The sequence below is a fragment of the Saccostrea cucullata genome, unplaced genomic scaffold (assembly GCF_032062105.1).
Source record: "Saccostrea cucullata isolate Sc308-1 unplaced genomic scaffold, CSIRO_AGI_Scuc_v1 ctg2122, whole genome shotgun sequence".
NCBI classification, from domain to species: domain Eukaryota; kingdom Metazoa; phylum Mollusca; class Bivalvia; order Ostreida; family Ostreidae; genus Saccostrea; species Saccostrea cuccullata.
In genome coordinates this window covers 107,131-124,489 of record NW_026920730.1, presented here as the reverse complement: position 1 = coordinate 124,489, position 17,359 = coordinate 107,131, and the positions used below count along the sequence as shown (strand labels likewise).

The window sequence follows — 17,359 nt, the reverse complement described above, 5'->3', positions numbered from 1 at the left end:
TTAAAAAAATCTGTAATTACTTATATCACAAAGCTTCCCCATCCATCCATCTGCACAACCACCTTCACAATATCCTGTCACGTGGTTACATGTATGGCTTCCTCTGCAATGTCCAACACACTGGTTTTTACACGCAAGGCCATACCATCCTAAGGGACATTCTTTATACCAAAAGAATCGAATAAAATAAATAGCGAATACATTATAAGAAAAAAAAATATTTTTTGTAATACCAAAGAAAAATGATATCCACTAGTACTGGACTTTATAATCTTACTGTCTGTACACTTGTCTCCTGTCCACCCTTGACCACAACTCAGACATGTTCCATTCACAATATTACATTTGTTTTCATAACAAGTTTTTGGACATAGTAATGAACAGTTAACTCCGTATACTCCTGCCTGTGCACACCCTTGGGAAAAAATTGAAATAACAGATTAATTTTTGTAATAATTAACGAAAATTATGTTACATTTAAAGAGCAAAATAACAACGGAATATACATTTAATTGCAACAGTGTTTACTTACAATTGTTTTATTTATTTGTGTGTGTAATTTTTTTGTCTATTTTTAAGGGGGGGGGGGGTGTGGACGGGTATAAATCATTATTGAAAGCAGAAAGAAAAGTCAGTCTAATTGGCCACATATTTAATTAAAGATTTTTGTGTAGAATACCAAAAAAAGAGTCATAATGATAATAATAGCTCTTAGAAAGGTGTATATATATAGTCATATACATAACATGTACTTAATGTTTACTTTACTGAATATTTCAAAATTACGGAAGCCCATTTAAAACTAAAAAAAAATTCTGGAATTCATCATTTTGAATTGTCGAATTTGATTTAACGACTTTATTTCGTTATAACAATTTCTTTAAATTCATTATAACAATTTTAATTTGAATGTTATAACAAATTTATTGAATTCGTTATAACGAAATCAAAAATTTCTTATAACGAATAAAATTCGTTCAAACAAATTCTAAAATTCGTTATAACAAATCAAATTAGTTTAAACGAATTCTTAATTTTGTTATTACGAATTAAAACAATAAGGGCCTATAGAAGTCTTCTGTCCACAATAATTACTAATATAATGAATTTAATCTGTAATTAACAAATCTGTTAAAGTAGTTAAAACGAATTCGAAAATTTGTTTCTATTTGCAAGAAGTACGACATTGGGTATGTTACGATGAACTATTGCAGCGGTTTTGGAGACAACACCAATGAGGGCATAAAAAGGGATTTAGCTTATCTTGTCCTTAGTTAAATGAAATATATGGATATTTCCAACAGTTATTTAATGGCAAATTTAATAGCATAACAAATAATTCAAACCTTCTACTTTGACTTCACATAACTGTGTGTATATCGGATTGTTGTATCCTTCAGGGTACGTAACTCCATCCAGCCTTTCGTTGTAATAGATGACGTAACGACCATATCCTATACAGGTTGTATTAAACTCCAAGGGAGGTATTGGAAGTGAGTTCTTGTAACAGAGAACACCGTCTTCTTTGTTAGGTGAATAGGAGATATAAAGAGAAAATCCAGCAAATCGACCTCTTTGTCTCATCTCTAAAATATTCATTCTTATATATTTTCATTCAGTTAGCATAATAGTCTCTTTATAAATAGTTACCGTGTATCTTTATTCAGGGTTTAAAGATTGTGGTGATTTTGGATTGATAAAGCTACTTACTGTGAAAAATCGGAGTGAACATGGTTGACAATTTGTTATCAACATCTGTCGTAATAAATAATGAATAATGAAGTTCGAATTGTACATGAATGACAGCTTTTTTGAAAAATATTTTTTAGAATTTTCACAAAACATATGGTACATAAACAAGTACCTAATACATGAATGTGCGAATTTGCGTTGGAAATTGAGTTTCACAAGTGCAAGGACAATGACATGGACAAGTGATCTGCATAAATTTTATATCAAATGTACATGCATGGAATTCGTATAAAAACTTTACTTGAAACAGAAATAAAAAAACAATGCAAGACACATGAAATTTAAAAAAAAAAACTTTATGAGCTTTTGACATAACTTTGATATGAATTTGCAGGAAGAGTAGAAAGCATAAAAACCGTGCAATGATAAATCCACATAAAAGTGTTTAAAAAAATTAAACATACAGATATAAAAAAAAAAAAATTTGGGACTCTTTGAAGTCTAAGCGAAAGAGTCATTCAGAATGCCTTCATACAATGATCAGATGCGTGTGTTTTAATTAGAGATTAATATCTCTTCCTTCGTTTGAGACTTTCTTATCCACTGATATTTTATTTAATTGTTTCAATCTTCATTTTTTCCCCAATTTTTCTTTTCTATTTCGTTCCTTTTTTGTAGAAATAAATGACGCCAATACTTTAATTTTACAATTTTTCGAGCTGAAGAGTGCATCCCGACAATCAGAAATAATGGTATATCTTTGATGTATTCATCCAATATATAGATAACTGTCCCACCTGCCTGTTTACGCAAAATCAAAATCACCCTCCTAACAAAAACGCGCTCCAAATGGGAGATAATCTTGAAACTTGCGTATTGTTATTTTATTATTTATTTTCACCTGATTTTTGTATAATTTTCAAATAAATAGAGAAGCACATGAACATCATGTAAGCCACTTTTCCCTCTATATATCATTTAAGTACAGATGATACAAACAACTTTTTTGTTTGGAGGAGACTAAGTATCATGTCACAAGTTAAGAAAAGTGTATAAATCTTAGAGTTTTTTCTCCTAAGAACTGAAAAATAAAATAAACTTGTAAAATATTACTAATATTTCAATAAAAAAAAACACATATTGACAAATCACACTCAGTAAAGGTTTACAGGTGAAAACAAATTTCATATGTTAGCTTGGTGCTAAAAATGTAATATAAACATTAAAAAATATATACCAAGCCTGGTGAATTTTATGAGGAAAAGCAAAATGGTATAAATCACCCTGTATCATATGGGCTGATTTTTACCATTTTGCTTTTCCTCATAAAATTCACCTGGCTTGGTATATTTTTCTAAAGTTCATATTACACTTTTAGCACCAAGCTTACATATTCTGAAATTTATTTTCATCTGTAAACCTTTACTGAGTGTGTTTTATTCATTTTTATAATTTTATTGAAATATTACTGATATTTTCCAAGTCTATTTCATTTTCCAATTCTTAGGAGAAAAAATTCTAAGAATTATCCACTTTTCTAAACTTGTGACATGATATTAAGTCTCCTCCGAAGATAAAATTTGTTTGTATCGTCTGACCTTAATTTTAAATTGCAGTTGATTTTTTTTACACTAAGTCATAATAAGAACGTGTTTCAGCAGGTGACATGGACTTTTCAGTAATCGATTGTCATCCTTTAATTGATATGTACATGTAGAAGGCAAACATACAAGAAGAAGAAGAAAAAGAAGAAGACGAAGGTTTAAATGGCTTCACAATTAGAGTTCAAGATATGCGTATGCTTGTAGGAGTTTTGGTAATATCATCTGTAGTAATTAATTCATTATTTATTACATAAGAATAATGTCGTTTTTGTTTGTTGGGCATTTGTTTTTCAAGTAATTCTTATGTTTACAATAAACAAACTTAATATAAAATGACATGCTAAACATATTTTTTTTTTACTTTTATATCTTCAACATGATTATTGTGCATAATTTGCATAAGAAAATGCTCCTCTTTCAGGTATCTAACAGCATTAACATCCCACAGAGTACCATACGATGACTCGAGATGATAAGATGAGGGAAAAAAGTTAGAGCCATTGAATTAATTTTCTAAAATATATGAAGTTGTAAATTCTAGCAGTAACTTTTTATTTAGAAAAAAAGTAACTTAAAAGTTACTAATTTATTTTTGGCCATGCATGATTAAATAATAAGATGTGTATACAACACGGTATATTCTGAAGATCCAAAATTTTATAACAAATTAAGTTATTTGAAATAACGCAACTCTCTTTACGTCATCTTCATATGCACTACATAAACGTCCCTTGTATAAACATGGATGTCCATAGTTGCATTAAATGTGCATGTATAACTATTTTTTTTTTCGATCCAACATATGTTTAAAATTGATAACCTATAAAAATTGCTCTACGGGTAAGCAATAAATTTTACCGTATGCTTCTCCATATTCATGATATAGTATACTGATTCTGTAAATGCTGAAATTTCCACCAAGATCTACTGTCAACCATATTCTTTGGGTTGGCGATGATCTACCTACTGCATCAGTTCTTACACAAGTTTCTCTCACATCATCAACTGCATATTTTGGATCACAATTTCGACACGAATATTCTTTGGACGAAATTGAAACAGTTTTTCCTTTTGATAGATTTTCTTCAAAAAAGAGAGATTACATTTAATTAAAGCTAAAACATCATACATTTAACTAAAAAGATCTAAATTTAAAACGATAAGCAAACAAAACACTGGGATATACTTGGGAAATTTTATACATTATGATTTTTGTTTAAATATCCACATCACCAACGCCAGTCTTCTATATTTACAAGCATAAAATAGTTTGTTTTCAAACAAAATTTAAGCAATGGTCAACTGCTTCTTAGTTGATTTGCTAAATGGTGGAGTGAGGATAACAAGTTTCCTTCGACAGTTAATATGTTGCTGTAAAGTAAAATATTTATTACATCTAATTCCATAGCTAGAAAACGGAAAATTAAAATAAATGACATTTTTTCTACAATTCGGTTACCTGTCAAAACCTTTTTGGAGATCGATGTTGGGTGTAGTTTAATGTTGTCTTTTTCTCAGAATAACTTCAAGAAATGAAAGCACTTATGATGTATTATCAAGACAGTTAAATTACTTTTCAATCTCTTGATTAAAACAAGAGGCCCACGGGCATTATAGATCACCTGAGTATCATGTAACAACTTTCCAATAATTGAATATGGTTCCTGTTTTAAACCAGAGGCCATGAAAATCACAAGTTTGAAAGAGGCACAATTGCTTATCATAAGTATACACTTAGCATGCGTACTTTGGTTATTTAATACCCAAAGGTAGATCAGAATAACAAAGACGAAATACATTTCCGCTTTACTATCCATTGTGCACTCCGCCCTTCAGGAAACACTGACCCTGGGGGCCACATATTTCAAAATTTTGGAAATTTTATCATTTATATTTATTTCATCATCAATGGTTGATTAATACCAACGAGCAGATTTCAAAGCAATAATTTATTTTCAGACTCTGAAAACGCCCTAGTATCCCAGCTGACCCAGGACTCCTGCAATTACCCAATTTGGAAGAGGCACCTTTCATATACTTAGATCATTGACATAACAAGAAAACATTGACGTTACCATCAATTGTCGCCCGGGAAATATATAAAGTAAAAAATGAAAATGAGTCTTGATCATCAAACCGCTTCGATGTGTGTGAAAAGGCATGCGTCTAATTGATGGAGACGATAGTCTCGAATATTTTGAAAACTTGTAGTCGGATAAAAGTAAATAAAAAAAGATACCATTTTAAACTTCATCAATTCCTCAAGTAAATGTTGGCTGTATAAAATATAAATTAAAGTTAAACACACGCATCACCTATATTTAAAAATGTATTAATTTTCAATTTTAGAATATAGAATACGAACTGTTCAGAGTACGTTTTTATCCGAGAAGTAAAACTCGATGTTCTAAAAAAAAAGGGACCTGTCATTTTTTCGATAGTAAATGATAAGCAACTTGATATATTAAATATGAAAAACATATATTTTTACAGATTCACTTTATGGAAGTAAATATATTATATATCTCGTAATTTTTAAACGTAAAGAACATTTGATTAACAATCTTTTCAATGTTGAGAAAACCTTCAATTCTAAATAACTACTCCCATCCCAATCCCCATACACCAACACTTAAACTTATATGTATAGAGCAGCCCGGTCCTCCGGGCTGCAATAACTAGGAGCAGAGGAAAAAGATTACAAAGAATTCATGCATTTTTACAATATACTCATTAGAGCCCCGCCCTAACACCTGCACCCATGACCCAAGGGCCATGAAATTCATAATTTTGGAAGAGATATTCTTGCTCATCATTACTATGTACTTGGTTAGTTTGATAAATACCCAGGGGCAGAGAAGATTTAAAAGAATTAATTCATTTTCACTATATTCATTTGTAATTAATAGAGCCCTTCCCTAACACAAGAACCCCCAACAAAGGGACCATGAAATTCATAATTTTGGAAGAAACATTTTTGCTCTTCATAACTAGGTACTTAGCAAGTTAGTAGTTATATAGCCAGGAGCAGAGGAGATTTTCAAAGAAACAATGCATTTCTCTATTCAGCCCCTCCCCAGAGAGAGAACCCCTGTCCCTGGAGCCATAAAGTTCACAATTTTACTATAGGACTCAATACTGATTACAATCATGCAGTTTGACTGCTTGATGTCCAAGAGTAAAGAGGAGAATTTTTTTTAGATTGTATTAATTTTAGTGGTTTGGCCTCAACCCTAAAGCCCTAAGGGGAGCAGAGACCATAAATTTCACAATTGTTTTCCCCTTCACCCATGGACGCTTTATGCCAAAATTGGTTGTAATTGGTTAAGCAATTGCAGAGAAGAAGCTAAAAATGTTAAAATGTTACCACACGACGCACAACGCATGACGACGGACGAAAACAGAGAGCAATAGGTCACCTGAGTTTACTCATGGGACCTAAAATCAATTTCTTAAACATGGTTTTATCCCAATTGAAGATACTTTTTTCAATAAAGAGTAAACAGTTGTAAATAAGCTGCTTGGTGTATAAATGTATAACTATTAAATCCACTAGATCTTGGTTCAATGTGTTGATAATCAGTCAATTATCACTAACTAGGAGGCCACTTGTAAATGTATAATAGATATTGCCAGCAATCCCGATTACATCACATCCAAGTGACGTTACATCGTTTTTGAAAAACAGGCAGGGGTTGGGGGTAAAAAAAATGTCAAAACCTGTCCAAACTCGAAAATCCTCAGGGGAGGTACAATGCATGCTAACTTAAAAGACTATTTTCTTTCATATATCTCTATGTTACCCTTATGTGTCAATATTGAAAAAAAATTGGGAACCAGCCTTTCAAGGTGCATTTTAATAGGAAAAGGTGGGGGCATCCCTTCTCCCCCTTTTATGTGCCTGTATATCCTTTTTCAGTGTATTTTTGGAAATAAAAGTAGTATTTTCATATGTCAAAATGAATAGGCGAATGTTTACTTTAATAAACATATTGAATTCTTTTTCATCTAATTATTAATTGTCAACTGTTAAAGTGAGACTTGATTAGAATGTATTGTCGCATGTTAGAAGTTAATATGATTGCTTGTAAATTATATTATGAGCTTGAATACTGTTTTTTTTTATCTATTCTTCATTATATTAATTCCGTGTTTTCATAGAAAATGCAGATTAAAATCAGCACTCATCTCCAAAGTCTAACATTCATACATGTAAGAAAATACATTTACCAGCGATAGTTTGTAAACTATTTTTTGAAAATAACATCGTGTTTGTTCATAAAAAATGGTATCGCCTTATTCAATCATGCCTGTGAAAACTGACGTCATTCAGGAAATGCAGCGGTTTGGGAACATACAATTGTAACGGTTCCCTTTAGATGTAGCACTAGTTTCTGCTTGTAAAATATAGGTTTGAAGCACCTTAATCAAGAATTCACACCTCTCAAAAACTATTACCTCGCTTTGTGCGCACATTGTAGTCCTGAATATTTTTAAAATACCTCCACTGAGGATATGATTTTGCTGTACAGTATGTCAACTATGCGAAGTAGAAAAGAAATTTAAAGACCTTTAAAACGCCTTGATTATTTCAGATAATTGAATAATTATACATTAATATTTAAGTGCAATTTTTAATCTAAGCTTTTAATTCTACATACCGTATCCATAGATATCAGTTATTCCAAAGAGTAGTAAAACTACATGTATTTTATAGCAAGTATCCATGCTGCACCGATTTTTCTGTATGACCATATTTTTTAAAGTTTTAAATATGGTGGCCCATGATTGCAATATCAGACGTGATGACTAAAATGCTAAACTAGGAGTTCAGAAATACATACCTTTAATTGATGCAATCGAAAATTTTGAGGTATCAATGCAAAGTGAAATAATCACTTTAATTTAAAATATTTAAAATATTTGTTCAGGTTTGGATCAAGCCTTGCCCCATATTTAATTAAAATGCCTAACACATTTTAATATTTTTCCTATACCTAAGGATTTTTGCAGACGGATTTTTTTACCATTCATTAATGAAACACTTTGTACTGTGCAGAAATACTTTGATTTGAACATATTTTATTACACATGTCAGAACTGAAACATATATGGAATAGTGAAATGTGTGTTGCCTACGGGCAAAAGAATAGGAACATAAGGAGGGATATATTTAAACAAGTCATGAATCTTCGTGTTTAAATGAAAATCTTTAAAACTAAACCTGTTGATTTTAAATAGTTTTTTTCTCGATTTGAACGAAAACTTACACGGAAATTAATCAAACATATAAATGGAACTTGCAGGAAGTTTTAAATGAAAAAACAAACCTTATACATACTGTCCTCTAATTTTTTTAAATAAAAGTTTTCTTTGCATATTTACTTGAACTTTAAAACATTTAAAATTAAGGAAACTACCTTGTTCATGGTGTTGTATTTCAAAACAAAGACTAAAGAGGTCTACATGATAAGCTTTTATAAAAATGATCGAATAGCCGGACTCGTGGTGAGTAATATAGTCTGTTTTAACTACATGTATATAGATGTACACTAGTAACGGGTACAACTATTAAGTGGCCTTCCTGATATATAGATCTACTTTATTCTAAGCAAAAATTTGTACAAAGAGCAAACGTTTGTGCAAAAATAATGACGTATTGATGAACAGACGTCCCTACTTCTCACTTATTTGAGATGAATACATGCAAACGTGTTTTCTTAATATATTTTACCCTTTTTCGTGTGTTAGAAGTGCTAGAATCATTTTACTAAGATTCAGACAATATAAATCTTTATTTCTTCTCTATAATATATGATATAGAGGCAAATTTCTCAACTACATGATATATCAAAGAATGAAAACTCTCTTGTTTTCAAAGAATAGAGTGTTCTTCATTTTATGAGAAATGTTAATTATAGCCTGGAGCGTAAGAACCGACTTATGTTGCTCCTGCCTGTCACATCTCTTTGAATCTACCTAACAGTGATGTAAATGAAAATCTGCACCAGTGGTTCAGTTATTTACAACTTCGATCACATTATTTTAATGGTTGTAGTATTCCTTGTAAACTCTCAGTTTACGGAATCGATCCTTAGGTCGTGCGTTCGAATCCAACTTTCGGACGTTGAGATCATATACATGTAAACCGAAGTCCCTTGTCGTAGTAGTAAATGACATGAAAATGTCCCTCACTTTTCAATGATCCTTAGTACTGAGTAGAGATTGAATTTTGCCCTAATCAACTGAGTGATACCGATTGCTGGTGATATTTTGTCAGACGCAAAACAAGACCCCATGTTCGAATGTTATGACTTATATTCTTTAAACCTAGCTAACTACTCATTCTTTATGCCGAAATTACAAATGGACCAAGAGTGGACTTGACCAATCCGATACATGTACCAAGAAGTTTAATGACAAAACTTCAGGGTACACTTTTCAATTTACTGTTGATGTTGGCAGAAAGCACAGTGGAATTAAAGCATGTGGATAGAAAAAAGTTTTTCGGAGGCTCAGTTAACAACCCTCAGGTGCAATGTTATTGAAACCTTAAATAAATCTTTTGCTGCAAATTCGGGCACAACAATGTGATTTAACTTTGATCAAATATTCTTCAGACAATTTTTATTTCTCTTAATATGAAACATAAAGATATGGAACAGTTATTATGCCCAAAAAATTATTTAAACGATACAAGCTCGAAGCAGAGCAAATACGACCTCTATCAACATCAGAGGAGGGATCGGGTGTCATTTAGGAGTAAGCATTCTCTGTCGACCGATCATTCCCGCCACTATCGTTTTTATGGTTCTTGTTTAAAATATTTATTGTCAATCTTTTGAGAAAAAATTATCAGACTGTCAAGATTTGTATTCATGTCCAGTATTTAAAAATTTTCAAGTCCTGGAAGGAATGAGAAGTGATATTTTCTTTTCATCGACATTGGTGCCCCGTGGGGATCCGGGTTAGAATAGGTCCTCAGTACCTCCGTACCCCCTTGCTTGTCGTAAAAGGCGACTAAATGGGGCGGTCCTTCGGATGAGACCGTATAAACCGAGGCCCTGTGTCACAGCAGGTGTGGCACGATAAAGAACCCTCCCTGCTCAAAGGCCATAAGTGCCGAGCATAGGCCCAAATTTGCAGCCCTTCACCGGCAATGGTGACGTCTCCATATCAGTGAAATATTCTGGAGAGGGACGTTAAACAGTATACAATCAATCAACAATCGACACTGGTGAGTAGTAGAAGCATTGTGCTATTAGTAAATTCTGATTTCGGCATTTTGCTTGGTTTGCAAATATCAAACAACTACGGTTAGAGATGGCGAAATTTCAAGTTTTGATATTGACACCGGTTCTAACGTTTTCCTGGCACGTAAAATGCAAAAACCATAGAAAACACTGGAAATTTCGGACTATCCCGCCATATACTCTATATCATGGAACACTAATAAATTGACCTTTTCAATGTTTTCATATATATTCTAACAATGTTAAAACCCTTTCGCCATTTGAATGAGCAATAACCTAGTATTTTAATAAACTAGTATTTTAAAACTGGTTTTTTTTGCTCCTAAAATGATTTTCACTGAATAAGGAAAAAGACATAATATCTGAAATAAAACGTAACCAGGTGTTTAGTATTTATTTGGAATACTTTGTAAGACGATTTTCATAACAATTTTTACTGTACAAAAATCAAATGTTCATAAAAGAAAGTCCTTTTACCGCAATTTTAAAGCTTTTATTATATATGTACATTTTGCATTGAGAATATAAAAGTGAAATAAAATTATACATTTGAAAGTACATACTAAGACGTATATATTATAGTTCTATTGATGTTCACACAGATTTTTCGTTTAAATTTGTTAATGAAAGCACAAATTATGTATATCATATATGTACAGCATAACCGCCCGCGGTCTTTTATATGTGTTTTCAGTCAATCTTCAAATATACATGTATCTATAACATACATTTATTTGAAGTAATATAATAACAGAAATTGCCCATCTAATACTGAGACTGTTTTTGAACATCTTCTGTTAAATCTGTTTTCTTATAGAACTTTGGTAAATATTTTCCGTAAGCATGGTCCACCGTTGTGTTCTTAGAGTTCCGAGAATGTGTATCTAATAATTGAGATGATGCTAAAGACCTAAAAAATATCGATTATAAACAATAAGTCATCCAATAAACATAACGGATAAAGTAATAAAAATGTATGTATAAAGTGAAGTTGACAAGCAGAATTTGGTTAGAGAAATTAACATAAAACTTTTTGGCGTGTGTTACTTACAAGAAAGAATTTGACAATGAGTTGTCTAGATGCTCCTCGGACTTCATGCTACAAACAGATTTTGTTGCTCTCCCCGTACCATTTATATTGGTTTTAATTCTGTAATATTAGTAACAATAATATATACTCTGTCTTATTGAAGCAGAATGCACAGGTGTATGGTACTGAAACTCAGTGAAAATATAAAGGTAGGATTCTTCTCTGGTTTCTGAATTGATGAAATATTCAATGTATATTTGCTTATATGTCATATATTTAGGTGAAAGAGATTTAAAAGACCATATTTTTCTTTTCTCATCACAATTGTACAACTTTTGTCTTTTGTGCTACTTTTAAGCAGGATAAATTAACATTTACAAAGTGGAACTTTCTGTTTGTCATAATGAAAGAGGAAGGCATAAAAATTATTATAGATATGTTTAACTATATTGCCCTCGTGGTTTTTGAAATACATGCATTTATTACACACTTAGTAATAAATACAGATTTTTTGCATATGCGATATGGCTGACGTCACAATAGCCGTATCAACCCTGCAGGGCTGATATGGATTTGCGGGGCTGATATCCATATCAGCCCTGCAAATCCATATCAGCCCTGCAGGGCTGATACGGCTATTGTGACGTCAATATCACACCCTTAGTAAATTAACCACAATAACAGCACTTGTACTCATACACAATTTTTGGTGGGTTCATATTCTCTTAATTTTAACTTTTTGAAAATAAGGTTAATCTTAATTTACAAATACATGTAATACTATAGAATATTTTCAAATTACGGATCAAGTGCATTGAAATAGAAATAGAAACAAACCCAAATCTTATGAGACATTAGACTATGTACATGTATGTAAGAAGTCCATGCATGATTATTTACTTATTTTCTTCTCAACTGTATTTTATTACTAAGTATGTAATAAATATAATAAAACATACCCTTTTCCATATCACATCCTGTATCAGCCCTCGACCAATATCAGCCCTCGGGCCTTCGGCCCTCTGGCTGATATTGGTGTCTCGGGCTGATACAGGATGTGATATGGAAAAGGGTATGTATTATTCTCTATGTATATAAAGTAACTTCAAATATAATCTTAACTTACTGATCAGAATTACTCGAAAGCTTCGTCATAAGTTCAGTGTTGAGGGTAAAAACTGATGGCGACGAAATACTGATAGACCTAAAATGAAAATAACTGTTTTTTCAAAGACGATTTGCAGATGGTCAAAATTTGCATTATAACTCTATTATTCTAAATAACTTCGATTGAATCTATTCAAACAAAACAATATTTAGATAAACACTATTTCCTTGAAAAATTTTTGAGAAAAGTTCTAAAACTAAAGGCACTGTGATGAATGACTTTGAAGAAAGTAAAATCCACTGTTGATAAAATGTACAAGTAACCCCTCTGCTAGATGATATGAAAATTTTAAGTTACCAAATATAGTTACACATTTAAAATGTTTGGGTTTTACAATTTTTTTTCATTTTTTCACTGAAAGTAGTAATAATTTTACTTTACTAAAGATGGGGATCTCATTTACTACCAAATCCTTGATTCCTTACTAAACATGAAGTTTTTACTCACTTTGAATTTTTTCCTGTAAGATCTGGTAAAGATGAAGATAAAGATATTAGTCTATCGTCGGATTTTAATGAAAATTCCGAAGAGCAATAAGAAAGCTGTGTGACTTGACTATTCCTTCCCGAGGAGTCCGAAAAACCGGAAGAGGAAGTTCTACAGGAATCATCGGATGAAGTATCTTCTAAGCTGGAACTGAAAATAGAATTAAAAGATTTCTGAGTGAAAAGCAAATGGTAAAGAAACGTGATAGATCTTTAAGAGGATATATGAACGATAGAAATGCGTAAAGAGGGCACGAAATATTAACCCCGGGAAATTCCACAGATGGGATCAGGTGCCTGGAAGAAGTTAACATCAGCTGTTAACCGCTCACACCAGCCGTTACAAATATATGCATTGCATAAATAGACATTCAATTTTCCCTAAAAGATTTTTTTTTTGGTTTCTCACGCACATTTCTTATAAATTCCATATTTTCTTAGTTCAACTTATTGCATTGCAAAATGCAAATATTAAGAAAAACAAAATCGGATAAGAATGCCTGATTTAAATTGTTCGTTCAAGTAATACAAAAAAAAATGCAAGAAATACATGAGCGCTATGTAATACATAATTTTTTTTATGTTTCGTGTATATTTTGAAACCCTGCATATTCATGATATTTTTTGACTAAACAATGAACTCAGAAGTTATGTCATACGAATTCTAATTATAAGTTGTTGTTTCGACACATAAGCCAATTGTATTAACAAATTATGACATTTTATAAATAACGTGTCATAACAAAAACTATACTAAGGCTATAACATGCACAACGTATGTTTGTTATCAACAAAACCATTCTACCATTAACTTCAAGGTTCGGCACGCGACATCAATTGTAATTCCTTAGTGTCATTTAGTAAACATCTATTAACTTCCCTTATTTCAAGCTCATTCATAAAAGAAAATTAAAGTACATACAAGTCTTGAAGGTTATAAAATGGATTGGCATTTTACTTTGATATATATATAAATGTGTTTTTGTATGTTTCTTAACATGTAGAGTAACTCTGTAATTGTATAAAAAAAGTTTCCCGAACTTAAGTTTAAAATCAAAGTACTCAGAAGTTCAGAAAGCCGGGCTCATTTACAGAGTAGAATGGATTTCTTACATGAATTACGTTTATGTTCTGATGAAAAAAATATTTTAAAACTATCAATATAAATGATAAGACACTGACAGCGAGTTTTTCAATCCTAATACCACGGTCCGATTTTGTCAGAATCAGAATTAATCTGGTACCGCAGCTGAATGTAAACAAACAGGCCAGTCTGGTTCCCTCTCCTGCTTTACCTCGTATGTGTAGAGAACTACGGTAACACTGATTATCAAAAATCCTTACGCTAATGAACTATGTTCTTTGACTTATGAAGTTTTCAAAGTCATCACTACTAATGTTTATTTTATATAGATAAAACTTCGTTTTATTTTTGTTGCTTTATTTAGCGTTTGTATTATCTCAAAAGCGGTTGAGAGTAAGAACTATATTTTTGCTCGTAACTTTAAAATGGCGACTATTGGGTTAACATCCTGCCTTGAACAGGATCACATAAGCCGGCAAGCCCGGCTAAAAAAATTAACGATTCCCGATCCGTAAACTTTAAGACTGTTTTCAAACTTTATCTCGATAAGAAATATATTAACAATCTGAAGATTATTTCCCAACTAAAGCACCATAATTGAATAAAGCAAAAGAATTTACATTTTAAAAATCTGAAACTTTCAATGTTAACGTTCTTTCTACCTTACAACTGGTAAAAATTAAACTGGTTTGTCTTCTCAAAATGGAGAAGGCAATAGTTTTCTATTGCTGTTATTAATGAAGGCAAGGTTGTCTTATGCTATCAATTTGCTTAGAAGTGTAACTAGTCAAAAAGGATAAATTTTTAGGATGTCAAATAAAATTTTAGTTTAACTTTAAAAAGGGAGAGAAATTTGACTTTTCTGCTTTCATGATAAATGGCAAAAAATGCATGAAAAATCTACCACAAAAATTATTTCAGTTGTGTCTTAATATGTAATGTTTCTATAACCAAATTGGGATTTACAATTTATATGGAACAAGTCTCACGATCGTGTTAATTGATTAACATTTTTTCTACGCGGGATTTCTCCCCCCTTTGATGTTTGATTTTCAATAAGAATGACTTACTTTGTTGAATATTTATCATAATCCCTCTTCTCCTCTTCGCTGTGGTTTACACGGTCCCTGCACGGCTGTTTCAGAAGTCGAAGAACAAGGGCAAGCACTACCAATACAACTAATGTCGCCACTGCTCCGATTAACACCCTGTCTTGTATGCTTAACCCTTCCTCTGTTTCCACAATTAGTGAAAAATGAGTTTCATTTCCTGCTAATGTCCACTCGTTCTCCATGCTTTCTGCACTGTTTTAGGCTATAATTAATATTTTTGTCAGTTGTGTTCTATTCTGCAAAAAAGTAAATTTGTGTTACAGGATAATTTATTCATTCGTTTCATAATTTGTCTTTTTATTCGAAATGTGGCTTGTTCTGAGGTTAATTTAATGATAATAAATCTAGAAATAGTTATTTTATTAAAATTAGCATTCTTGTGATTCATAAAATGCTTAATTTCAAAGACTGACTGTTAAAGATATAAATACGTTCTTAAGTTAGGAGAAAGGTGGGAGAATATAGTCACTACGCTGAACATAAAATTTGGCACTCATTTGCCTTATTTTTCTCAAAATATGCCCTTATGCCTTTTTAATTCACATTAATGTTCATAAATTGAGATGGATTGTGTAAATATTGTGACATAGTAACATTATTTTGATTAACTAAAGAGTTTTAAGTTTTCTAACTTCAGAAAGTTAAATATGACACTAAGAACACGAAGCGGGAATATTATTTTCCTTATATTTTTCTTGAATAGGATCCCAATTCTTGCTGAACAAGATATATTTACAAATATTTTTTTTTTTATTTTACATATTCATTTTTGGGGCTAGATTTTAGATTAGATGCGTCGGTAAGTTTTTTGACATCATTAAACCACGACCCTTAATAAAACCTTATTGTTTTATTTCGGTCGTCATGCTTTGTTTATTGTCTGTAGAACATCGTAACAGTTGACGTAATGTTAATTATTCAAAATATGTTACGGACTAGTTCTTCAACAGACACTTCACAAACACTAGTGCAAACAGGTTCACGGTCATGAATCAAGCAATGCTATGCTTGGCAATACAAAAGACCTGTCTAAAGTCGAGCATATTTTTTTTGAAGCTGGTAACTACTTTTCACGCCCGCTTTATGTAGGCGTAATTAAGATTTTCATTGTTCTGATTTTACATACGGTTAATTAGCTGATCGAGAGATCGATAAATATTTTAAAGTTTACAATAAGAAATATATCCTTATATCTTTATTCTGGAATTGTCAAATTTTATACATCGTATGTTATAATTTACTAAAAATATTACTATTTTTAAGATTGATTATCCATGTATGTTCACTTAATTGGATGTACAGTTGAAAAAAAAAAGAAAAGTAGAAAATGAAAACATTTTTTTAAATACCAGAGAATGTTTACTTTTTTCTCTCTCTCTCTGTCTTTAACAGTTCTTCTTATTTATAATTAAGAGATACAAAGATATTTTCATAACTTTTATTCGTCTGCCTGCCTAACTAAAAATATGCAAGAAAAATGAAAGATTTAAAATTCGGCACAATGCCTCTTAAGGGGGCCGAGTATAGATTCCATTGCGCAATATTTCGCGCATCATAGTAAAATGAAGCGTATTTACTGTTTTAATGCAACTTTTTTTGCTTATTATTAAAATTAAACAAAATTAAGAAATTATAGGTATAAAAATGCAATTACAATTTGATAGAACTGATTTTTTAAACGAATTTACCATTGATAAGTAGGTTGACGTCGTTGTGCACAGTGTGTTTTTGACGTTATGATAATCTGTAGCTCTTAAAGAAAGTGGTAATAAAAATATCATTAAGGAAAAAGTAGTAAGCATACGCTCTTGAAATTCAAAACATAGAAATTCGAGGATATCTCCAATATTTTTATCATGTTTTCATGTGAATCCATTGTGTACGTCATATTTTGTAATACTCTATAAAAATAGTAAAATTTGCTAATTTTT

At 31.4% G+C, this 17,359-nt stretch overlaps 2 protein-coding genes across 2 annotated transcripts; both read right to left on the bottom strand.

Annotated features, from left to right (window-relative positions):
* On the bottom strand, positions 1 to 4,370 carry LOC134256557 (multiple epidermal growth factor-like domains protein 10). Its single transcript, XM_062739244.1, has 4 exons — positions 4,155 to 4,370; positions 1,347 to 1,586; positions 278 to 415; positions 1 to 161 (listed from the first exon to the last, which is right to left on the bottom strand). Exons 2-4 carry the CDS (start codon positions 1,582 to 1,584, stop codon positions 1 to 3), a joined length of 537 nt encoding a protein of 178 aa, XP_062595228.1. The 5' UTR covers positions 1,585 to 1,586; positions 4,155 to 4,370.
* Positions 4,371 to 11,030: 6,660 nt separating this feature from the next.
* LOC134256535 (uncharacterized) lies at positions 11,031 to 15,695 on the bottom strand. The gene is made up of 5 exons (XM_062739212.1): positions 15,387 to 15,695; positions 13,195 to 13,383; positions 12,706 to 12,783; positions 11,601 to 11,699; positions 11,031 to 11,459 (listed from the first exon to the last, which is right to left on the bottom strand). The coding sequence occupies exons 1-5, from the start codon at positions 15,608 to 15,610 to the stop codon at positions 11,315 to 11,317; spliced, it is 735 nt and encodes a 244-aa protein (XP_062595196.1). The 5' UTR covers positions 15,611 to 15,695; the 3' UTR covers positions 11,031 to 11,314.
* Positions 15,696 to 17,359: the final 1,664 nt, after the last annotated feature.

What these genes read in the sequence shown, in the direction of transcription:
- LOC134256557 (XM_062739244.1), bottom strand. Translation starts at nt 1,584, where the DNA reads ATGAGACAAAGAGGTCGATTTGCTGGATTTTCTCTTTATATCTCCTAT. An exon ending in ATGTGAAGTCAAAGTAGAAG is followed by an intron (nt 416 to 1,346) that starts GTTTGAATTATT and finishes TTTTTTCCCAAG; the next exon opens with GGTGTGCACAGGCAGGAGTA. An exon ending in AGGAGACAAGTGTACAGACA is followed by an intron (nt 162 to 277) that starts GTAAGATTATAA and finishes TTTGGTATAAAG; the next exon opens with AATGTCCCTTAGGATGGTAT.
- LOC134256535 (XM_062739212.1), bottom strand. Translation starts at nt 15,610, where the DNA reads ATGGAGAACGAGTGGACATTAGCAGGAAATGAAACTCATTTTTCACTA. An exon ending in CTTACAGGAAAAAATTCAAA is followed by an intron (nt 12,784 to 13,194) that starts GTGAGTAAAAAC and finishes TTTTCATTTTAG; the next exon opens with GTCTATCAGTATTTCGTCGC. An exon ending in CTTTCGAGTAATTCTGATCA is followed by an intron (nt 11,700 to 12,705) that starts GTAAGTTAAGAT and finishes CTAATATTACAG; the next exon opens with AATTAAAACCAATATAAATG.